General features: G+C 41.1%; 1 protein-coding gene across 1 annotated transcript in view; it reads left to right on the top strand.

Annotated features, from left to right (window-relative positions):
- Positions 1–22,640, top strand: part of polr3a (polymerase (RNA) III (DNA directed) polypeptide A) — a 46,226-nt gene that overhangs the window by 16,143 nt on the left and 7,443 nt on the right. Inside the window, exons 18-27 of the mRNA XM_080454227.1 lie at positions 1,022–1,140; positions 4,210–4,347; positions 9,050–9,220; positions 9,927–10,040; positions 13,221–13,307; positions 14,374–14,456; positions 15,457–15,627; positions 16,534–16,627; positions 21,041–21,133; positions 22,211–22,375. Of these exons, the coding sequence (XP_080310353.1) occupies positions 1,022–1,140; positions 4,210–4,347; positions 9,050–9,220; positions 9,927–10,040; positions 13,221–13,307; positions 14,374–14,456; positions 15,457–15,627; positions 16,534–16,627; positions 21,041–21,133; positions 22,211–22,375 (1,235 nt within the window). The remainder of the gene's footprint in view (positions 1–1,021; positions 1,141–4,209; positions 4,348–9,049; positions 9,221–9,926; positions 10,041–13,220; positions 13,308–14,373; positions 14,457–15,456; positions 15,628–16,533; positions 16,628–21,040; positions 21,134–22,210; positions 22,376–22,640) is intronic.

Genomic DNA, 22,640 nt, shown 5'->3' with positions numbered 1-22,640 from the left:
TCAAACTTTTATATTTCTAGGACCCCCAGTTTGGTACACATTAGACCACAGACCACCATAACAGACCCAGTTACAGACCTGTAAGGGCTCATTTGGCTCCTAACTAATGTAACTATCAATCATTTAAGCTGGGCACCCCTTGGAACCCCTTCAAGGACCCACTTTGAGAACTTTGTGTTCAGCAATTAGACGTGGAAAAGCCCAGGTTGTGATTCCTCGGAAAGCATTAATGAGTCCCTCCATAATAAAAGCAACTCACTTCAAAGGCTAGGCACGCTCAAGAACTTGAGTTCAAACTGGGTGTTCAAAGGAACCATCCGCTCTCACCAACAATTATAAGTCTTTAATAAGCCGTTAAGCAGCAGCAATTAATGACGGACGTTTCGACCTGTTGGCCTTCGTCAACGTTTCAGAAAGACAGGTTCTAAACACGCCCGTCATTAGTCGTTTCTGCGGCTCGTTAAAGACTTTGTTATAAACTTTGTTCGTGACTCTGGATGGTTCCTCTGTTGTCCATCCATAATAAACCAGGCAACACGGAGGTGTGCATAGTTTAGACGTATCACCTTTGCCCTTTTCAGAACCTAGTTACAAATATAGCATATTGACACATATAATCATATAAACACAGACAAACCGACAGCCTTGTTACTATAGCTTAGCCCTTTTATTTGTGTGTATTACACTTTAATCATAATATTATGTTGGACATATTATGTCCAACTCTTCTATCCAACATGACATAAATGTACAAGTTGGCATCTCACCTTTAAAGCGCGAAGATAGTTTAGTAGAGGTTTGGGTTGTTGTGGTTACCTTGTCATCATGATATAACTGGTCCAACTATTTCTTTTTTTCGGTCCCACGTGACCCACAAATGGGTCCCGACGCACTGTTTGGGAAACAGAGTAGTACATATTCTTCTTGTGATTTTTTTTTAAAATGTCTTTTTTGTAATGACACTGTATTTACTCTCTGAATCCCCCACTGTGTCCACACACACACACACACACACACACAGGTTCTTTCATCAACATCTCCCAGATGATTGCCTGTGTGGGTCAGCAGGCCATCAGTGGCTCTCGAGTGCCCGATGGCTTTGAGAATCGCTCCCTGCCTCACTTCGACAAGCACTCCAAAGTAAGATTTTATTAATCTCCATTGATAATCCATAATATACGTATATGACAGTGTAACAAATAAACAGACCATGTCACTTGAATCTATTAATGCAAGTCTCGAGTCTTGTGTTGGGCTGGGCACTAGGGACAAAATCTAATATCTTAATTTTTTTTTTAACCAAATACCTCTTATTGTGAAATAGCAGATCTACATTATGACAACACATTTGAAAAATTATGAAAGTAACTGTAAAGTAAACTGGTGGTCTCTCCGGTAGGAGACACAAAGGAGACTCTTTGTGTCTCCTACGGGAGAGACCACCGGTTATCAAATTATTGGCAATGCCATATCACAATATTACAATATCCCAATCCCATGTATTATATCACGATCTCAATATATAATGTCATATTGCCCAGCCCTAGAGGTATGCATAGTTTCAGCAATGCAGAGATGTGAAATGGCTTGACACAAACTTTGAAATGTTATCGGTCGTATCCTTCTACTGTATGATGAATAGTTCAGAAGTTACAGTGTGTACCAACCATCAAGAAGGGTTTTATTTGTTACTTATACAAGTACAAGCTGCAAAATGTTCGTGTGGGCTTGTTCCACAGAACACTGCTAACATAACAATATCATAACAAGGTAATAGTTCTCAAGGTTTCCACCCGACAGAGACGATATGTGCCCTAGACGTGCTCTTCTTTGTGTGGCTTACAAAAAAAGGCTGAGCACAAGGAAATTCCAAGAAGCTGCTTATCAAAGGATAAAAACATGGCTTCTGACATGGTAGCAATCCACCCTCTGCATTAGCTGTAATGCTCACACCGCTTGAAAGCTCACCCATTGTGCCTGCACATTAACCACATGAACCCTAGCATCCTTATTCTGGGAGCGAAAATTCGCAGAAAATTGATAATACAAGCTCGCAACTATAGAGCCTTTAAGCCTTGCAGAGCCATGGGGCCGGAGCCCATCTCCTGTTCCTATAGCGTGAGGCAGTTTGATGTACAAGTACATCCCCTGGACGTGACGCCAGTATGTCGCAGGGACTTACCCCCAATCCAATCCTTGACGCCCAGCGTCAAGCAAGGAGGCATAGAGTACAGAAGTCCTGACGTCACTCGTCTATCCACTGGTTCGTAAAGTAATTTCTCTATGGAGAATAACATTGGGTCATCTTAGAATCGTCTCGTATAAGAATTGTGGTCCAAAAATAAACAAACTGTCTCGGCGATATTGTCAGGGAGGAGGTTCTGTATCGTTTATGATAGTCAGTCACTTATATTTGATACAGTCTGTTTCTGGCGAAACTTTTACTAATTCGGCGGAAGTAACATTAGCGTTTTCTCACCGTCAGTTGATGCTTCATCCATAAGAGTCAAACCGCCGGGATCATTTGTTTATTTTTGGAACACAGTTCTTATTTGACGCGATATTAAAGACGATTCGGAACGGGGGTGGAAAACCGCGAACCAGGTAGGATGTGTAAATTACGTCAGACTTCGGTGCTCTATTGGGTCCACTTTTTTATAGTCTTTGGTATGACCTGGCCGGGGATCGAACCCCGACCTCAGGGCGGACACTAACCACTGAGGCCACTGAGCTGGCCTGACCGATGCCATATGTTTGGGTCTGATGTCGATCCCGATTTTGGAGATGATAGTCCTAGCCCACTGATGACCAGTTTTGACCGATATTTGGTGTTACATTTGAAAGACTTTTCAAAAACGTCACCTATATTAACCAAAATGTGGACGCCACGTTGAAAGAGGTTAAAAATCGGGACACATCAGCTGCATAATACAGATGTCGTAAAAAAAACATTTGTAGTACAATAGTGTTAAGCTTGTAATTATTGTCTAATAATACATCTTAAAACATGAGGTTTGGGTCGCTAAGAACCTCGGAGTGAAGAAATGTGTGGTTCTTTCTTGTTTATCTTCTGTAAGTATCTGTTTCAACAAGACTACAAAGAATCACTACATTCTTGCCCAGCCCTAGAGGTATGCATAGTTTCAGCAATGCATACCACAATGTGAAATGGCTTGACACAGACTTTGAAATGTTATCGGTCGTATCCTGTCTTTCACACATGCACTGTAATATATGGACATTATCCAGACCGGGTGTGGCTGAATGTATGAACATTAATGTCGGGGTAATGTTTGCTTCAACCCAAGCCATTCGATGTGTGAATGGATGTGCTGATAATCCCGTGAATTCACATGAGCGAGTGGGCGTGTTGATGGCGCTTCTGTTGTCGAGGAAAGACGGGCCTCTCCTCCTCCCGAGATCTTTGGTAGAGAGAGATGCTGCTTTTTATTAGCATTTGAATTGGAAATATTCTCCGATTGAACTTCCGTTATCAATCGCTGATCAAAGTGAAAAAAAATTTTAAACATAATGCCTGTAGTAATGTAGACAACGAGTTACACTCTGACACTCCCTGCGTACTTCGTCTGTACGTAGAGACCAATGTTGTTTGTCCAGTTCGTTTTGTGAAAAGTAGGTCGTAGCTCGTTATCTACATTAGGCCTACTATCTTAGGAAAGATGTGTTGTTTGTGTTTTGCAATGGGTGCGTCAATGGGAGACCGCATATCAAGCAGAAATTCATCTCTCATGTGGAAAATGAAGGAAATAAAAAGAAATAAGGATTGCATTTCATCCTCCCATTTTCGTCAAGCTGTTAAGTGGGAGTAGCTAATATATGCATCTACTACCCACACACCGCCCATTGCTTAAGTGGGAGTAGCTAATGTATGCATCTACTACCCAGACACCACCCGTTGCCTAATCAAACAGACTATTACAATTATGTGCGAACGCATCTGAAACGCACGTTCTCCTGACGTGTGCTGCATGTGTGAAAGGTCAAACACTGCACGATGTCCAGACTAGCCAGACCTCATATTATGTGAAAAGGGCTTTAGTGTTGCCTTTTAATCAGACATTTCTCTGTCCGGCTAGATTTATGTGTTTATAAAAGCAATTTACTCCACACGTGTCCTTTTTGCTGTGCTGTGGCATAGCAGGGAACCCACTTAACATCAACTAAACCCCCCTGCATTTCTTTTTACAGCTGCCTGCCGCCAAAGGCTTTGTGGCTGACAGCTTCTATTCTGGCCTGACACCCACCGAGTTCTTTTTCCACACCATGGCTGGCCGTGAGGGTCTGGTGGACACGGCTGTTAAGACCGCAGAGACCGGATACATGCAGGTGAATGAAACGCTGGAGGCGTTTGTGCGCTTTTGTTGCTCACCATCATCATCAAAATGGATTGTCTCGGGTCGGGTCGACCTGACAGCCGTGAGTGGACATGAATGTACCCCATGGGCTCAAATGCCTGACGGCGAGTGCACCGGTTCAGTTTCCAGCTGGCCGGCCAATTAGCTGCATGTCACTCCTGTACTCTCTCTTGATTGATGTAGTTTATTTAGTAAGACATGAGAAAAGTACATGACAGTACATAACAGTACATGGAAGTACAAATTCACAATACAAGGTCTACTAAACTGGAACTCTCATTAAGCACTAAGCTTGTTTAACTCTTTACCTGCCATTGACGAGATTTCCCGTTTTTCTCTGCATGGCTCAGCCAGCCGTCGACGAGAAAACCGAGATTTTTGAAAATATATAATTATAATATAATTTATTTTTTTTGGCTTTTTTAATTTTTCGTTTATCACAAAGGAAGCAGGAGATAACGCGATGCGAAGATTTTTTTGCTCCATTCACTTCAATGTTAAAAAATAAACAGAGACAAAATTCACATTTTACCTATTTTTGCAATGTATGGCAGGGAAGGGGGTAGATTGTGTATATACTCTGGCAGTTAAAGAGTTAAGATGAGAACCCCATGCACACAAATCATGATGATATATAAGAGGCAGACAGATATACACACTACTATACAGAATGTCATACAATCAGCTTTCAGGTTACTGGTATGAAGAAAGAAAAAAATATATATATATACAAAAGAGGAAAATGAAGGAGGGCGGGGGGTAGGGGGGTAGGTTAAGACTTGGACAGGGGCCATTTTCGAATTGCAGCCTCCTGAAGGTGTATCTTTAGGGCAGTTTTGAAAGTGAGTAGGGTTTTACACTCCTTTACTCCTTTTGGTAGGGCATTCCACATTTTTGATGAATAGCATGAGAACGAGTTCATTCCCTTAGTTGAGCCAAATCTGGGTTGAACATGATTTGTGGAGCTGCCGCTGGTGTTATGATCATGGACTTCATTAACATTTTGGAAGTATTTTGACAAATACAGGGGGATCCCAATGTTGTGGTGTATCTTGAAGACCAGGCCCATAGCAAGTTGCTGTACTCTGTCCTCAACCCTAAGCCATCCAATCCTAGCAAAATGAGCAGGGGTTAGATGGGTTTTGTGATTGAGGCCAAGAAGTAGCCTTAAAAGTTTGTTTTGGGATGTTTGGAGCCTTGTTTTTAAGGCCTTGGAGGTGTTGTGATACCATGAAGTGCATGCATAATCATAATGACCTTGAATGAGGGCCCCTGCAAGAATCTTCAGAGTATTCTTACTGACTAGACGATCAATCCTCCACAAATAGCGTGTTGTTTGGTTGACATTTTTGATCACTTTTCGGCGTTTTTGTTGCCAGAGAGGTTTGCCTCCAAGATGGAGCCTAGGTAGGTAATTTCATCCTTTCTTTTGATGACATCATCACCCACTTTGATCGTGAAACTCTCTGCCTTGCTAAGGTTAGGACTGGACCCAAAGAGGATGGATTCAGTTTTACCCAGGTGTAATGAAAGTTTGTTGTCAGAGAGCCAGATGCAGATCTTGTCGAGTTCGGAGCTGAGAGTTTTCTCAACCTGCAACCTGTCCCTGTCCGAGACTAGCAGGGCCGAGTCATCTGCGAACAGGAACAGTTTGCAGTCGCAGGCTGATGACATATCATTCACATATATCAGGAACAGTAAAGGTCCTAGTATACTTCCTTGTGGGACACCACAAGTCACAGGGAGGGGGGGACTGGGTGCCGTTTACTTCCACCACCTGCTCCCTCCCTTCCAGGTAGGATCTCATCCAGTTCACTGACGTATCATCAAATCCTATTGCTTTGAGCTTATTGATCATAATTGGGTGATTAACAGTGTCAAAGGCCTTCTGGAGGTCCAGCATGACCATGCCGCAATATTTGCCCTTGTCGACATCTTGTTTGATAGAGTCGTTCAAATAGAGAAGGCATGTGTCATTGGAGTGGTTTGTTCTGAAACCAGATTGGAATTTGTAGATTCGATTTTTCTCGGCAAGATACTTATCGACCTGTTCATAGACTATTTTTTCCATGACTTTCTTCTGTGTATCATGTCCCTCTCCACTGTCTCTGTCAAATATGCTAATAGAAAAATAAAAAATATATAATATTATTTTCTATCAATTACACACCTCATGAAGCCTTGAATTCATAGAGATTGTTTAAAAAAAAAATGTCGCATTCCTGAGCCAATAATTTGACTCGAGTCTCCGCCGGTCATCAAATTATTGGCTTAGGAATGCGACAAAAACAAAATCATCAAATTCTAAGCTTTCATGGGGTGTGTAATTGAAAGAAAATAAGAATTTTTTTGGGTGAGCTACTCCTTTTAAGTTAACAAACATTACCACATCATTTAAGTAACCAATTGAGCCCATTTGGTTCCATTTGTACACACAGTTATGGGGTCCTTCAAATTAAGAAGTTTTGAGAACCATTGTTTCAGCCAAAGGGGAAAGCATTCATTCCGAATCCTAAGCCTCAACTGAGTTTTGCTCTTAACAGAAGAGATGAAATGAGTGCCCCAGCCATCTTTTGTCTGTCAATCTGTCTGACAGTCTCCCTTTCACCTTGCCACTATCTGTCTGAGTCTTTCTATCAGAGACGCAGGGGAAGTTATTTTCTATCAGGGGTAAAGTACACTGCGGTGGATAATCTCTCCTGAGACCTCTGCAGAGCTGATATCCATCACTCTGCAAACAGGCTGTTCCTCCATGGACCGTCCTCTATCTATCTGCCAGCGTTGCCAGATTTAGCTAGAGAAATAAGCAACCAGGTCTATGAAAACAAGCCCAAAAGAAGCGAACTAACACGTGAGCACCTACGTATAATACATCAGCTATTTGAAAATAGCCTATCTACAAGCTCACAACGCGTTGTGAGCTATTAGATCTGCTATTTTCAAAAACATCTGAGGAGGGGGGGGGGGGGGGCGAATGTGAAATGTTTTTGAAACATTTTAACTACACAAATCTGGTTCGGGGGTCCGTGGCACAAAATGTTTTCAGATCTGGATACACGGACAATTACGTATTCATTTGGTGGTCCTTGACATGAAAATGTTTAAGAACCAATGGTTTATAAAACAACATTAACAAACAAGCCCAAATAAGCAACTACACTTTAGAAACAAGTCCTAAAAATTTTCCAACCACCAATATTTACACGCAACTTTACAGAAAAAGCAAGCCCAAAGTCGCTTATGATAAGCAGACATGTCAACACTGCAATCTGCCCGTGTCAGGGTGATCTCATGGGGGTGGAGGTGTGTTCTCCTGGTTGGAGATGGTGCAGATTATTAGCTTTCTGTGTTCCTCTTTGTAACTTAGGATGGAACAAGAACAACCCCACAAGCTACCAGTTGCAGATTGGCAGTAGCATCTCTATTCTGGGCATGTCGTAATAGGCCAACATTTGGCAAAGATAATGCTAATAATAGGCAAAAAATGGCATACAAGCTCACAGTGCATTGTGAACCTGCAGATTTTCTGTTTTCGGCATAGAGATTTGGTGTAGATTGAAAAAAAGGAGGGGACCAAGTAGTCTCTCGAGCCAGACTGTTGCCTCTCACAATTTTTGTCTGGCCATGCAAGACTAGGGACCAAGCATAGACCCCTGGGGGTCAACAAAGTATATTATAGGGTTTAAATTGCTATGCAATGAAACCTGCATACAGTATATTAATGGATCCAATTATTGAAATTCTCTTCGAATACCAATCAATTCAAATACAGCCCTAGTACATATTTCATTTGAATATTCACTTGACAGCTGCTGAAATTTGCATGAAAAAGCTGTCTGTAATCATAATTTAGAGTTGTCATGTCATGTGTGAAATTAGTTTTCTTTTATGTGGGTGGAAAACGTGGGTTGGCCGCTGCATAAGCTATCAAATCACTCTGTTATTCAACATGTGTATTTTATACTCTACAACTATCCATTATTTTCTTTAGCGATTATGCTATAATAACCGAGAAGCATGTTTTCTGTACGTGTACATTAATGAATCGACACCTACAACAATTCTCATTGACTTTTTATAACCGACTAAATCAGTTAGTCTGATGAACCACTTCAGCCTTTTTTTTAAACTGCTCACAACGTGTCACATCGCGGGTCCCGGGACACCCAGAAGTCCTTGAGGGGGTTCCATGGGGTCCCCAGTTAAATGATTGGTAACTCTGAGAGTGTTCAAATGAAACCAAATGGACTCTTACGGATCCATCATGCATAATGCAATCAAAATCATCATCCTTGAAATTAAAAAGTTTGTGAATTACTACACTATTTATATTCGATATTTTCAGTTTATTTCTTTTGTATTGTTTTTTCAAAATTGATTATTTAATTAAAATATATCATCTCTGTCGGGTGGAAACCTCATATGTCCAAAACCGTTACTTATCGGGATTCAAATCCAAAAACGGCAAAAGTAGCAGATCCACAAGCTCAAAGCTTGTGGATCTGCTACATTTGTGTGACGCTGTAGTATGATTAAGTAGGGCAACACAAAGTTAGAACATGGAGATAGAAGGTTTCTGCCCGATAGCGACGATATATATATATATTTTGAATAATGGATTAAAAGGATCAGTTGGATTAAAGCCCCTATAATATCCTGTGTGCTTGGAACAGAGGCGTCTGGTCAAGTCCCTGGAGGACCTGTGCTCCCAGTATGACCTGACGGTACGCAGCTCCACCGGCGACATCATCCAGTTCATCTACGGCGGCGACGGCCTGGATCCCGCCGACATGGAGGGCAAGGACGAACCGCTGGAGTTCAAGAGAGTGCTGGACAACATCCGGGTGGGTCACTTTTCGACATAGACGTGATGTTTTGAAAGGGAAAAACTGTGCGTCCACAATTACCGGTTATTTTCTAAAAATAATTAATGGAAATCATTTGAAATCATCGCTCGGGTGGCGCAGGGGTAAAGTACCTGCCCCATACTCCAGAGTTTATTTTTTTGTGGTAAAAAAAATTACCTCAATAGTTACGTCACTATATTGCCGCGTAATATTCTCTATCTGGTTGGATGTACTCATGACACAAACAGCCGTTTAAATTTATGTGAATCAATCACATTAAATAAACGCTGCCTGTGTGTGTAAGGTAAGGACCTTCACAGATCATGTTTGGGTTGATAGCCTGAATTCCCTGAAGAAGACCTTGCGTGGTCGAAACGTTGGTTTCCAAACAAATCCTGCATCGTGGCTACGAGTGTGCGGCCTCTTTCTTTATTTTCATATTTACTTACCAAGGTCAGCAGCACCTCACCAATACTGGTGTGCGCCCTCCTCCCTTTTGTTTGATGGGTTGATAGCCTAGGGCATTGCTGTCAGCAGTATTGTTGACGCACTCTACTTTTAAACGAGCCAAGTGACCCTCAATCCCAGAGGTGTTTATTTGATTTCTTTCACAATTTAAACACCTACAAAGTGCCGTTATTAATGGCTCCTTTCCCACCTATAGGGAATTGACCTAATAATGTCTTTGTGTGCGTTCCCCCAGGCTGTCTACACATGTAAACAGGAGCCTGCTCTCAGTAAGAACGAGCTGGTCCTCACTGCAGACTCCATTATGAAGAGAGCGGACTTCCTGTGCTGCCGAGACAGCTTCCTGGAGGTAACTAGACTTGCTACTAGACCCATTATTCATTGCTTTATTTTGTTATTTGTTTTATTCAGTCATTATGCCAATTACTGTAATTCCTCCCCACACACATTTCTGTGTGTTGTCACTGCTGTTGTTGTACCCTACTGGATCTCCTGCCAGTGAGGATCCCCCACCGGGAGAACGCAGCGCCTCCGCCCCACTCCTCCCGCCCAACAATCCCCGCTGACAGGCCCCCGCCCCAGCCCGTAGGACTACATGCAGTGACAAATATCACCCTCCCCGCCAGGCCTCCCTCCCCGAACAATTGTGTTCGTATAGAAAGGCTCAACTAAGCCGGATATGCACCGCAGTGGATTCGAACCCCTAGACTCTGTGGTGGGTGGGCAGCTACTTAACCACTGTGCCCCCCCTAGCACCCAGATGGAGGCTTTTAAATAGAATTTATATAGCAAGTGTAGCACAATTTACTCAATTTAGGCATTTAGCAGACACTTTTATCCAGAGCAACTAACTTAAGTGCAATATCAAGATTAAAAGGCATGAACCCTAGTCGACAAACAACAGGGTATGTGGATAAGTAAACTGAGCGCAAAGATATCAGTTAAGTACTAAAGTAATTAGGATACCTGGTGAACATCAACAAGATGGGAGCCAGGAGGAAGATGAGTCTAGAACTCTTGGAGCGTTAGCCAGGGTGTCATAGCACTTAAATTAAACCCATTCTGAAACGCTGATTGCCAAAGTGCCATTATACAACAACAATATTATTATTATAACCACAAATGTCAATGAGAGAACTCTGTGGAAGCTCTGCTCTTTGAGATACGTGACCCGGTGACCCTTATAAATAAACAAGGATAATTACCATTTAGAAGCGATTGTGTTTCAAAAGCAACTAGACTAAACACTGGGTAGAAATTAGAAAACAAATCATCTGTAATTTGATGCCAATTTTACACATGCACACACAAACAATGAACAACTTGAAGCATGAGAACGCACAGTAGCAGAGACAACTATTATAGAGATGATCATATGTTTTGGTGCGTGACTCTGTGCACATATCCACAGTAAGTGAAATAGCCTTGGTTATTGGCCATGCTCACCAGAGCTCCACAAGGAAAGTAAGTACAATTAGCTCCAAGGGAAATAAAAGAATGATTTCTCCAGGAAAACAAGTCCAGACAAACGGAATCCATGCAGTAAAAAAGAAGCACAACACATTTACAAGAATGTGTTTGTCTTGGTAACATGGGTGGGATACATGCTAAGACTATTGACATAGAGTTGCATCAGTATGGCTTTGGCAGGAAAGGTTCAGCGACCTTTTGGATAAAGAGATGACATGTATCATTACAGAAGTAACTAGAAAAATGTGTTCCCCGGAGCACAGGTCTCCGCCAGGCCAGGTAGTAGAAGTCAATCTTAGCCAATCAGGGTGAAATATGAAAAATCGGACCGGTCCTCCTGGTGGCGCTATAACAGGCTAATCTGAAGTTTCACGGCAATCGAACCTCATGATTTGAGGCATTTGGTTCAAAACGTTTTATTATTATTATTAAAAAAAGAATTGTTTAGAAATAATCGATGTGAAACTTTGCATACACACTCCCTAAAGGCCAAGGAAAAACCTCTGCCGCAATCTTTCACATCAGCCTTTTATAGCGCCACCAGGAGTGGTGGCGCTATAAAAGGCTGATGTGAAATATCACATCACCAATGGTGTAAACAAATAGCTGTGGTAGGAAGTAGAATGGAAGTGGTTCTACACATGCCTGACTGGTCTATCTGGCCGCGCGTCACACCGCCACCTAGCCACCTGGCATGCACACTACAGCATTTTCAATCACTCTGTTGTGTCTGCGTGTAAACGCAGAATAAAAAGTGAGAACGCAACGGCACTTAGTCGTCTTCTGTTCTGATCGTTACCGTGTAAATGTGGCCTTAGTGAACTGGTGCAGTTTACCAGTCTTATCATTAGTAAGTAACCCTTACAAACCTTTCTTCCCCCTTTTTGTGAAGGAGTTAACAGACACAGGCTCAGAGAAGTACCTGGAGGTATAGTTAATGAGCATGCTACGTTGTAACGAATAGATGTGTGGAAAGCATTTATTCAGCATTAAAACTCATTGTTTCTCAGTTGCAAAACAGCCGTTCTCAATGGCCCCATTGACATTCGGTATTAACATGTGATCTGTATCTTGAGACGTTACCTGGACAAGGGAGAACGCATGTTAAAAGGGGTGCAAGTGATATATTTGTTAAAATAAGTGGTAAATAGCTCTATATCACGATAGCATTCATTGCTATAGTGTGTTCGTTCATTAATAGGATCTCCAGCTCTTTAGTAAACAGAAAATACATTTTCAGGCCAGGATACCAATTTTGTCCAATCAGGAGAGAGGGCTCATACAGGAGGATAAACAAGTGAAAATGGAAAGTGACAAACCAAAAAGAATTAACAGACAAAATTTGAACTAGAACACTGTGAAATTGAAGCTGATACATCACCTTTTGTAGAGTTGCCTGTCCTGATTGGATCAAATTAATATCCGACCCGCAATTTTCTGTTTAATACAAAGTTGGAGAACAAACGCAATATAGCAATGATGATCGGTATAGAACCTTTAACATTTACACTTTTTTTGTGTGTACAAACACATAAACTTACACCCCCTTTAATGCATGATGTAAATGCACCCAGGACACATTGTGATCGTAATATTATCTGGATCTGCTGTAAGCGCAAGTTGTACAGCAACCCCCTACTTCTGTTGCCGGGTAAGGAACGTGCCATCCCTGAGCTCTGATCACAATGCAGACAGATGAGAAATACCAGGTGTAAATGCAAATTGAGTTCTTCCGATCACTTCCCACTTCTTTCGGTGGGATATATTTGAATACAGATTGCATAACAAGAGAGGGGACTCTCTTAACGCACTGCTCAAATAATTGACTAGACTAAGTGTGCACAGCTGTGCGTGGGATTTAACAAGAATGCCCTGTAAACAGAGTTTGGATTTATTTGATCTCTGAATAGTTCTGCTCACCTGTGATGTGAAATAACAGCATGACTCATGGCTGGAGAGCACTAATGAGCCCTTTTATGCAACTTTGTAGAGAAAACTTAGTGATCTGTGTTGTGTTTGGACTCTGCTCTGTTCCCCCCCATCTCCTCTGGAACCACAGGGGATACGGAAGTTCGTCAAGAGTATGTCCGAGAGGATCAAGAAAACCAGAGACAAGTACGGCATTAACGACAACGGCAGTACAGAGGTAGTACATTTACTTAAGTACTGTACTTACTGTAAGTAAAAAATGTAGGTATTTTTTACTTCACTTGAGTATTTCCAATTTCCAATAGTTTTACTTCTACTCCACTACATCTCGGAGGCAAATATTGTACTTTTACTCCACTACAATTATTTGAAAACTTTAGTTACTTTTTAGATTGTGATTATTACAAAACAAAACATACAGTAACCACTTCAGCCCTATATACATTTCGTCCATTGCATCACAATGCATCGCGACGCATTGTGAGCTTGTAGATCTGCTATTTTCAAAAGATGTTTATACATTTGAAAACTTGAAATGAGACATTCTGCATTTTGAGTACTTTACTTTTGGTACTTTTAACACATTGGGTGCCAAAACCGTATATATACGGTTTTGCGCATACTAACGTTGAGTGCCAAAACCGTATATATACGGTTTTTGAAAAAAAAAAAAAAAAATTCCTTTTTTTTTTTTTTTTTTTTTCCTTCACAGCAACAGGAAATATCACTCCTACAAGATTTAGACTCCAATCCACCTCCTGGTTAACTTATGACTTCAAAAACCTGTATCTCCTGTGCACTTTTTTTTTTTACAATGTTAATTTAACTATTTTCAACTGGCTGCAACTATGGAATGGATTTCCGAATGTTTTAAATGTTTTCCCCCCGATTGTACGAGACCTGTATGTGTGTAATGAGGGGATCACCGTGAGGACGGTGATCACTGAAAATATTTTGTGACTACTTGAAAAAGGTTCAAAATGTTTAAAAAGTCCTGGCACTCAAAGTATAATATTTTAATAAACCTCTGGCACCCAATGTGTTAAGTACATGTTGATGCCAATGCTTATGTACTTGTACTCAAGTACATTTTGAAATCCGGACTTTTACTTGTAACAGAGGTATTTCTACATTGCAGTATTGATACTTTTACGTAAGTAAATCATTCGAGTACCTTTTCCACCACAAGCCATTGGTTTACTTGCCCACCATCATACTGTATGTAGCCGCAACACATGTTCAGTTCCAACTAAAAGCTTTCTATTGTTTCTTTTATATCGCAGCCCAAGGTCCTCTATCAGCTGGACCGCATTACCCCGACGCAACTGGAGAAGTTCCTGGAAACGTGCAGGGACAAATATATGAGGTACTAGGAGCTGTTGCCTTCAGACGTCATACTGGCTGCAGATTGTGCAGCGTTTGCTTTAGTCTAGTGAGTGTCTGGCAGGATGTGCCACCTGGTTCCACTAATTCCTGTTAATCCACACGAGGGGGCTTGTGTGGATTAGAATGTTCATTACAATGAAACACCCCCGGGACGCAGGTGTGTGTCAGACTGATAGAATCGTGGACAGAATCTAATCCCGCTGGAATACCGACGAGGTCGGGGTTCACTTCGTTGGTTTTGATCAAAATAGCCTGATGGAGGGGAAAGGAACTGGTTGGAAGGAACTGTTGTTCCTTCCAAACGCTACGCGCTACCAGGGAAACTCCCCCCTGTCAGGTGATAAGAAGCGGCCTGCTCACTCCTCATGCATTGAAGGAACCATGAGCTCAGTTTGGGGCTCTCCCCAGGCTGGCAGAGGGGGACTAGCGCCCAGGGTTACAGCTTAGTCAATTTGCACTGGGTGAAAAAATGGGTTACAAAATCGTGGGGGGGAAAAATAAAACAGGAAATGGGGATTGATTCACTTTTTTGATCGATCATCGATTAATTGCTAAGCGGCGATTTTCCGGAGAGCAATGTCCCTCCCTAAATGTCTATAACATAAAAATCCAAATGTTGCTTCTGATATACATGATTCAAAATGCATGTTATATTCATTAATCAAATACTTATTGTGCCATTTGAGATGCAGGAAATTGCATTTCTGTACGAGGAAGAGAAATGTTAAAATATATTTGAAGGAATTGTTTTTTATCATGGTAACATTTCACAGAACACCCACTTTCATACAATTACAGACGGACTGCGGAATGTTCAATTAATTGTTAAATTGTTTAATTTAATCGAGTAAATTCTTAACGTCAATTAATCGATAGTAGAATAATGTTATCATCCCTGAAATGAAACATTTGTAAGTGCAGCAGAAAGAGAGCTTGTTGACGTGTTGTGAGTTGTGCTCTCTCTCTCTCTCTGCACTCAGAGCCCAGATGGAGCCAGGTTCAGCAGTCGGGGCTTTGTGTGCCCAGAGCATCGGGGAGCCTGGCACCCAGATGACTCTGAAAACCTTCCACTTTGCTGGAGTAGCATCCATGAACATCACCCTGGGTGTGCCCCGCATCAAGGAGATCATTAATGCTTCCAAGAACATCAGGTAAGGGGCTTTGGCAAATAGGAGATTTGACTTTCTCCTGGTCACATGCAGACAAAGAAAAGATTGCAGCTGTCTCTTCCATTGTACAGTCTGACTTAATCTTGCCTTGGATGTCTCAAATTGTTTTCTTTTGTGCGTGTGTGTCTGGGAGATGGTTGGTGGGGGGTTAAAAGCTTTTCCTGACAAATTGAAAGAAAAATTGCTATTGACTAGTGACTACTGCCTCCTTCGAATGGGAACAATTCTAATGTTTGACACGTGCCGACATACCTCATATGTGGTTTGTTCAAGACAGACATGACAGCTGAAAAGGGCCTTTGCTAATCCCATTGAGGCTTGTTTGGCTGCAGTGCTAAGCTGTGCCTTGGATGCAGTGGTGGAAAAAGTACTCAAATGTATCAATACTGCAATGTAGAAAATTACTTGAGTAAAAGTACAAAAGTATTGGTATCAAAATGTACTTAAAGTACCAAAAGTAAAAGAACTAAAATGTTTGAAAACAGCAGATCTACAAGCTCACAACGCGTTGTGAGCTTGTAGATCGGCTATTTTCAAATAGTCTAGATATGAAATAGGGCTAAAGTTGTTAATGTATGTTTTCTAATGTAATAATTTATATCTGCAAAGTAACTAACGTTTTCAAATAATTTGTAGTAGAGTAAAAGTGCAATATTTGCCTCTGAGATGTAGTGGAGTAGAAGTAAAAGTATAGACAATTGGAAATTCTCCCGTAAAGTAAAAGTACCAAAAAATTACAGTACTTGAGTAAATGTTCTTATACTTCACATGGATGAATCATTCCACGCAGCCCAGAAAACCCTTTTAGCACTTTACCCTTTTACAGTAAAAGAAAACTGTCAAAAGTAAATGCATAAATAAATAAACTCTACTGTATGTGCCACTCAGCACGCCAATCATCAGCGCCCACCTGGACATCGACCACGATGCAGACTTTGGTCGTCTGGTGAAGGGAAGGATTGAGAAAACACTTCTTGGAGAGGTAAATAAATCTCCTTTAAAACAGGTTCAAAGGTTGTTGTTGTTTTTTGTTGCTATTTACATTACATGGAACCTGCATGCCATCAGCAGTTGTACTGGTAATGCAGATGTACCCATTAAAACCGGGAAAGCATCTGCGTAACCACTTTAAGCATTATTTTATAATTTGGCTGTTCAAACATAGCAGATAATACAAGATCTGCTGTTTTTGAAAAATCGTGAAAATATGTGCAAATCTTTGAATATATTTTCAGCTCAAATCTTTGCTTCTGGGGGTCTCTGGAACAAATTATTTTTAGATGGGGGGGGGGGGGGGTCCTTGACATGAAAAAGTTTGAGCACCAAAGATACAGCAACAATAAGTCTTTCTGAAAACTGTTAGGATTTAGAAGACATTTGTAGAATTGGCCTCAGGTCTTAATGGCTGAAGGAGCCTTGTCCACAAAAGGCTTCTTCTTTTTTTTTCTTCGCTGCCAGTACCGGTCTGTCTGCCTTGCATTTCTATGGTTAAAGACGCACTGGAGCACTTCCTCTTCCCACTGGAGCACTTCTTCTTCCCAGCGCAGAGCAGAGCATTACACTTCAACCACGTTCCAGCATTTTTGGGGCAGAGAGACCTAACCTCTTCAAGCAGAAAATCTGTTTCACTTTTGGAGAGAAGCGCCGCAAATTTTTTTCCTCCTGTCTGTGTCTGACAACCCGGTCATTTTACGACGCTATTTGTGCTATAATAATGCAGACTAGAGATACGTTGATCACGGTTTTAGCCACGGTTGCCGCGGATAACCGCAGTTTGGGAGGATTTGGGTGGATTTGGGTCAATGAAATATAATTATGAATTAATATTAGATAAACTGCAGGTGAAATAATGTTGGAATTAAGTCAATGATATCTATCTATAGGTCTATTATAGCTTTTAAAAAGCACGAAATCTCAGAGTGTGTATATACAGTCACTACATCTGTGATCGCAACAGTGGTGAGTGACATTGTTTATAAGAAAACTTAACGTCAAGAAAAGGATTATAATTATTTGACATGCGGATGATGCGGCTGGTGCGGATCTATAAATAGGATGATATAATTAATGGATAATGAACGTGTACACACGGATCCGGGTAATGAAAAAGCCCATCCGCGCATCTCTAACGCAGACATTCGAGCGCGGCAATGGTTCATAGGTTTTAAACGTTGCAGCCATCAATAAACGTTCCATGTGAGCACTCTGGAAATGATGTTGTCTGTCGGGTAGAAACCTCATATCTCCAAAACTGTTACTCCAAAAAGATAGCAGATAGACATTCTGCGTAACGAGTACTTTTACTTTTGATACTTTAAGCACATTTTCATACCAATACTTTTGTACTCAAGTTTCACTCAAGTAAATTTTGAATTCTAAACGTTTACTTGTAACAGAGTATTTCTACATTGCAGTATTGATACTTTTACTTAACACATCAGGTGCCAGCATTTTTTCATAACAACTTACGTTGGGTGCCAGCATTCTCCCCATTGACTGCGCTTTGCTGTTTAAAGCTCTAGACTCCACGAGGAGCAAATCCATGTAAAAAAAAACATCCATTCATGTTGCGCGATGACCCTGGCTACAGCCTGGAACGATAACATTTCACTCGCGAGTTACAATGGGGGGGGATCGCGCATCGCGCATGACCGGTTTTCCCCACCGGAAACAGATTCGGAGATATAGGTGTTTTAAAGAAGGAAATAGACAGGAAGTGGATGGCAGCCATGTTTTTTTTTTCCGGTGATCTATCTGGCCTATCCTTCTCAAGATCACAATGGGTACTCCCAGAGCTGCTCTAGCCCCGCCCGTGTGGAGAAAAACGAAAAAAACAAAAAGACATATTTCACGGTCTGGACCGTGTTCGGCACCGGACCGCTACTCTGCGCAAACACGGTTCAGACCGTGTTTGGCACCCGATGTGTTAAGTAAAATATTTGAGTACTTTTTCCACCACTGCGCTGTAGTATGAGGGCATTAATTTACGAAAAAACACAAAAAGTTAGAATATGGAGATGAGAGGTTTTTGCCTGACAGCAACGATATCCAAAGTGCTCCTCCGCTCATGAATTGCTTCCTGTTGACACGGCCCCCTAATGAAAGACTTACACATTTCTAGTGACAGGAGGTGACTTGAGGGTGCTTTCACACATTTCATCCGTTCAAGTGTACTCTGAGTAATGTTTTACACATAGCTGAACACTGCAAATTAGCTCAGACCCATCTGCAATGAACATAACACATTTATGAGTTTAGTTCTGAGAAAGTTATATAATGTTTCTCATTACAATATATGATGAACATGAACCAACCTAATTTCGTTAAGATGTAACAAAAAATGTGGTGAGTTGGTACAGTAGCTGTCTTGATCAGTGGTTCTCAAACTTTTTCATGTCTAGGACCCCCAAAATAGTATGTATTTGGCCGCGTACCCCCATCAAAATGTTTTGTTCCATGGACCCCCAGAAGCAAAGATTTGAGTTACAAATGTTTGCTTTAAAAAAATATGTATTCAAAAGTTTGCACACATTTTCATGATTTTTCAAAAATATCAGATCTACAAGCTCACTTGAGCTTGTAGATCTGCTATTTTTGAATAGTCAAAGTATAAAAGGTTAAAGTGGTTACAATTATTGTGATGCTATATTAACACATTTAGCTGGGAACCCATTGGAAACCCCCCCCCAAGGACCCCTGGGGGTCCCCGGACCCCACTTTGAGCAGGCAGGAGTTCCATGTCACACCTCATCACCTTTTTATAAATATCATATATCCTATATGTGGTTCAGTATATTCTGTTGTTTTGTCTGGACCTTTTTAAGGTGACGATATCTTTCCCTCCTGTCTGCTCTCATACATTTTCCTGTCTTAAGGTCCTTACACACCGGGGCGAATTCTTCATGCGAATAAATACGTTTTTTTTTAAAACCTTATAAAGTCAATGCAAGCGTCCACATCAGTTTCGCGAAGCTAAAAAGCGTCTTTTAATTATTCGGAACGAGTCAGAATTTTGCGTATATTCGCATATTCGCCGGTGTGTAAGGACCTTTACACTGTCCTGTCTGAATAATAATGAAATGTACTGTAACAAAACCCACATGACATAATCACATGTAGACACGTGCGTAGAAAATCCTTTATTAAAATTGGTTTAACTCATTCCCTGCCTAGAACGTAAAAAATGTAATTATATCCAATTACCAATTCTGCCAAGAACGTAAAAAACGGTTTTCTTTTTTTTTACCCAAAGACTCCTATCCACTTCCTTGTTAACTTTAAACTTACAAATTCTGTATCTCGCCTGAGTACTTTATTTTTTTCAATGAAAAATCTCTGGCAGTGGGCAAACGCGGCCAGAAATAGTTCAGGCAGTGAATGAGTTAAGGGAGGGCGTAGATGTGAGGGCCACGTAGCGGCCCGAACCTCTAGTGTTCTAAATTCACCCCCATGTACAACATTTAGAACTGATCCAAGTACAAGACGCAGTAGTTCGTATGAATCATACCTAGCGCACACCTGTAAGTCATCTGCCTTGGTAAACCGCTGTGCTCATACAGGGCAAGTATCATTTAACCCATTCAATCCGGGAAGGCATCTGTGTCATTTAAAATTTCTATGGATATTCAAAAATAGCAGATATACAAGCTCATTGCACGGCACCGAGTGTGCCGCTCTATGAGCTTGTAGATCTGCAATTTTTGATTAAATCGTGAAAATGTGTGCAAATCTTTGAATATATATATATATATATTTCTTAAGGTTTTAAATTTTTTTACTCAAATCTTTGCTTCTGAATCCTAAAAGATTTTTTGGAAAAAAAACATATGTTGCTATAATATCAGTGGTTCTCAATGATATGATATATATTTTTCCATGAACCCCTCCATCTCAAAATATGTTGTTCCAGGGACCCCCAGAAGCAAATATTTGAGTTAACATTTTTCACTTTAAAAATCTATATATACCGTATATTCAAAGATTTACACACATTTTCATGATTTAAAAAAAATGCAGATCTACTAGCTCAGTGAGTGCAGCGCTATGAGCTTGTATATCTGCTATTTTTGAATAGTAAAATAAATCTAAAATGACAGATGCGTTCGCGGTCTTAATGGGTTAAATTAATGAGATCCTTACCCTTCTGATGAATTAGGGTCCTGGTTCTTAAAAGAGCCCAAAAGTGAATGTGAAGAGAGCAAGAGAGAGAGACATGGCAACATGAAATGTGAAAAGCGAGACAGAGAGACACGTCCTCTTTGAAATTGGCTTGCACAATACACTACTAGGCCAGGCAGCTGTGCACCATCTGTGATTATCTGCTTTGTGTGATCCTGTTCAATCCATAATAAAAACCCTTGACGGAAGACCCTGAATCGTTCTCATTCTCCCACAGATTTCAGAGTACATCGAGGAGGTGTTTCTGCCTGATGACTGTTTCATTCTGGTGAAGCTGTCGTTGGAGAGGATAAGGCTGCTGCGACTAGAGGTATCACATCGTCTCCCCTGTTTGTTTGCTCATCCATTCAATTCAATCTTTATTTCAGACCCAGGGAGATCAATATTACTATTTGCTGATCCATTGCCAACATGGCCTTTACGGTCCTTTTCAGAACTGATATATCGACCGTTATTTAACCTTTTTGAAGACGCCGGTGTCTGCAATTATGCAGCCGACGTGTCCTGATTCTTAACTCTTCCACTGCCAGAGTGAATAAATAAATAAAGCCCAGACTGCCAGCAATTTTCTTACCTTTTCAAGTAGTCACAGAATATTTATCTCCAGTGTGATCAATCCCCTGATGGTTGCTAATCATGGAGGACATCGCGACCTCCCGTTCGCTTGTTATACACCGTTGAAAATGGCATGACTCGCCAAAAATACATACACAGGAGCCGAGATACAGAATATTTCCCAAATACTTTAACCAGGAAGTGAATGGAGCAGTAAATCTTCAGATCACGTTATTTCCCGGTTCTGTGTGGAAAAAATTAATAAAAATAAAATGAATGAGTTAGGCACTTTCAACCTCTTTTGTCCCTATTTTGGCCATGTCAACATTTTCAAAAATCTAGACATTTTCATAAATAGCTGATCTATATGGTGTCTGCCACAGACACCAGCAACATCGCCCCAACCAACGAGTAGCAAGAACAATGGCTTCTATTTCAGCATGCTAACTTTCCAGGAAGGAAGAGAAAAGCTGCAGTTTCTATTTTCTTAGAATCCCCATCAATGATGTCATCAGTAGGCAGGTTTCTGAAGTGTCCACAGCCCACCTCTACAGAATGAATAGACAGAAATGGTGCCGTCTTACAATGAGCACCTGTGAGGGCCAATTATGTGAAGCTTTTCATATCATAGAATTGCTGCTCCTAAGGCGATTTATACTTATTTGTGCAACACAGCATGCAACCAAGGCTAAATTGGAAACAGCAGCACAGTTGTATTGTCTGTATGTAGATTATGGGGTGGTAAATTGCATGCTTGGCCTTTTGTGTGTGTGTGTGTACCGGCAGGATTAATAACGGGTATTCTGCCCTTGGGTGTTTTTCTATGTGCCAGGTGAATGCAGAAACAGTCCGTTACTCCATCTGCATGTCTAAGCTGCGCGTGAAGCCGGGAGACATTGCCGTGCACGGCGAGGCGGTGGTGTGCGTGTCTCCGCGGGAAAACAGCAAGAGCTCCATGTACTACGTGCTGCAGTCTCTCAAGGAAGATCTTCCTAAGGTAAGAGGAAGGCAGTGATGGAAGAAGTACTTGATTTTTTTGTCTTAAGTAAAAGTATCAATACCCTATTGTAGAAATAGACTGTGACAAGTACGAATTCGGTATTCAAAATTTACTTGAGCAAAAGTACAAAAGTATTGGCATCAGAATATACTTTAAAGTACCAAAAGTAAAAGTATAGTGATTATGCAGAAGGTTCCATTTCACACGTTTTCAATCCTTGGAAAATAGCAGATCTACAAGCTCACAGCGCGTTGCAAAGCGA

The sequence above is a fragment of the Gymnoscopelus braueri genome (assembly GCF_963280865.1).
Source record: "Gymnoscopelus braueri genome assembly, chromosome: 17".
Lineage (NCBI taxonomy): Eukaryota > Metazoa > Chordata > Actinopteri > Myctophiformes > Myctophidae > Gymnoscopelus > Gymnoscopelus braueri.
This window is presented reverse-complemented; position numbering and strand designations above follow the sequence as displayed.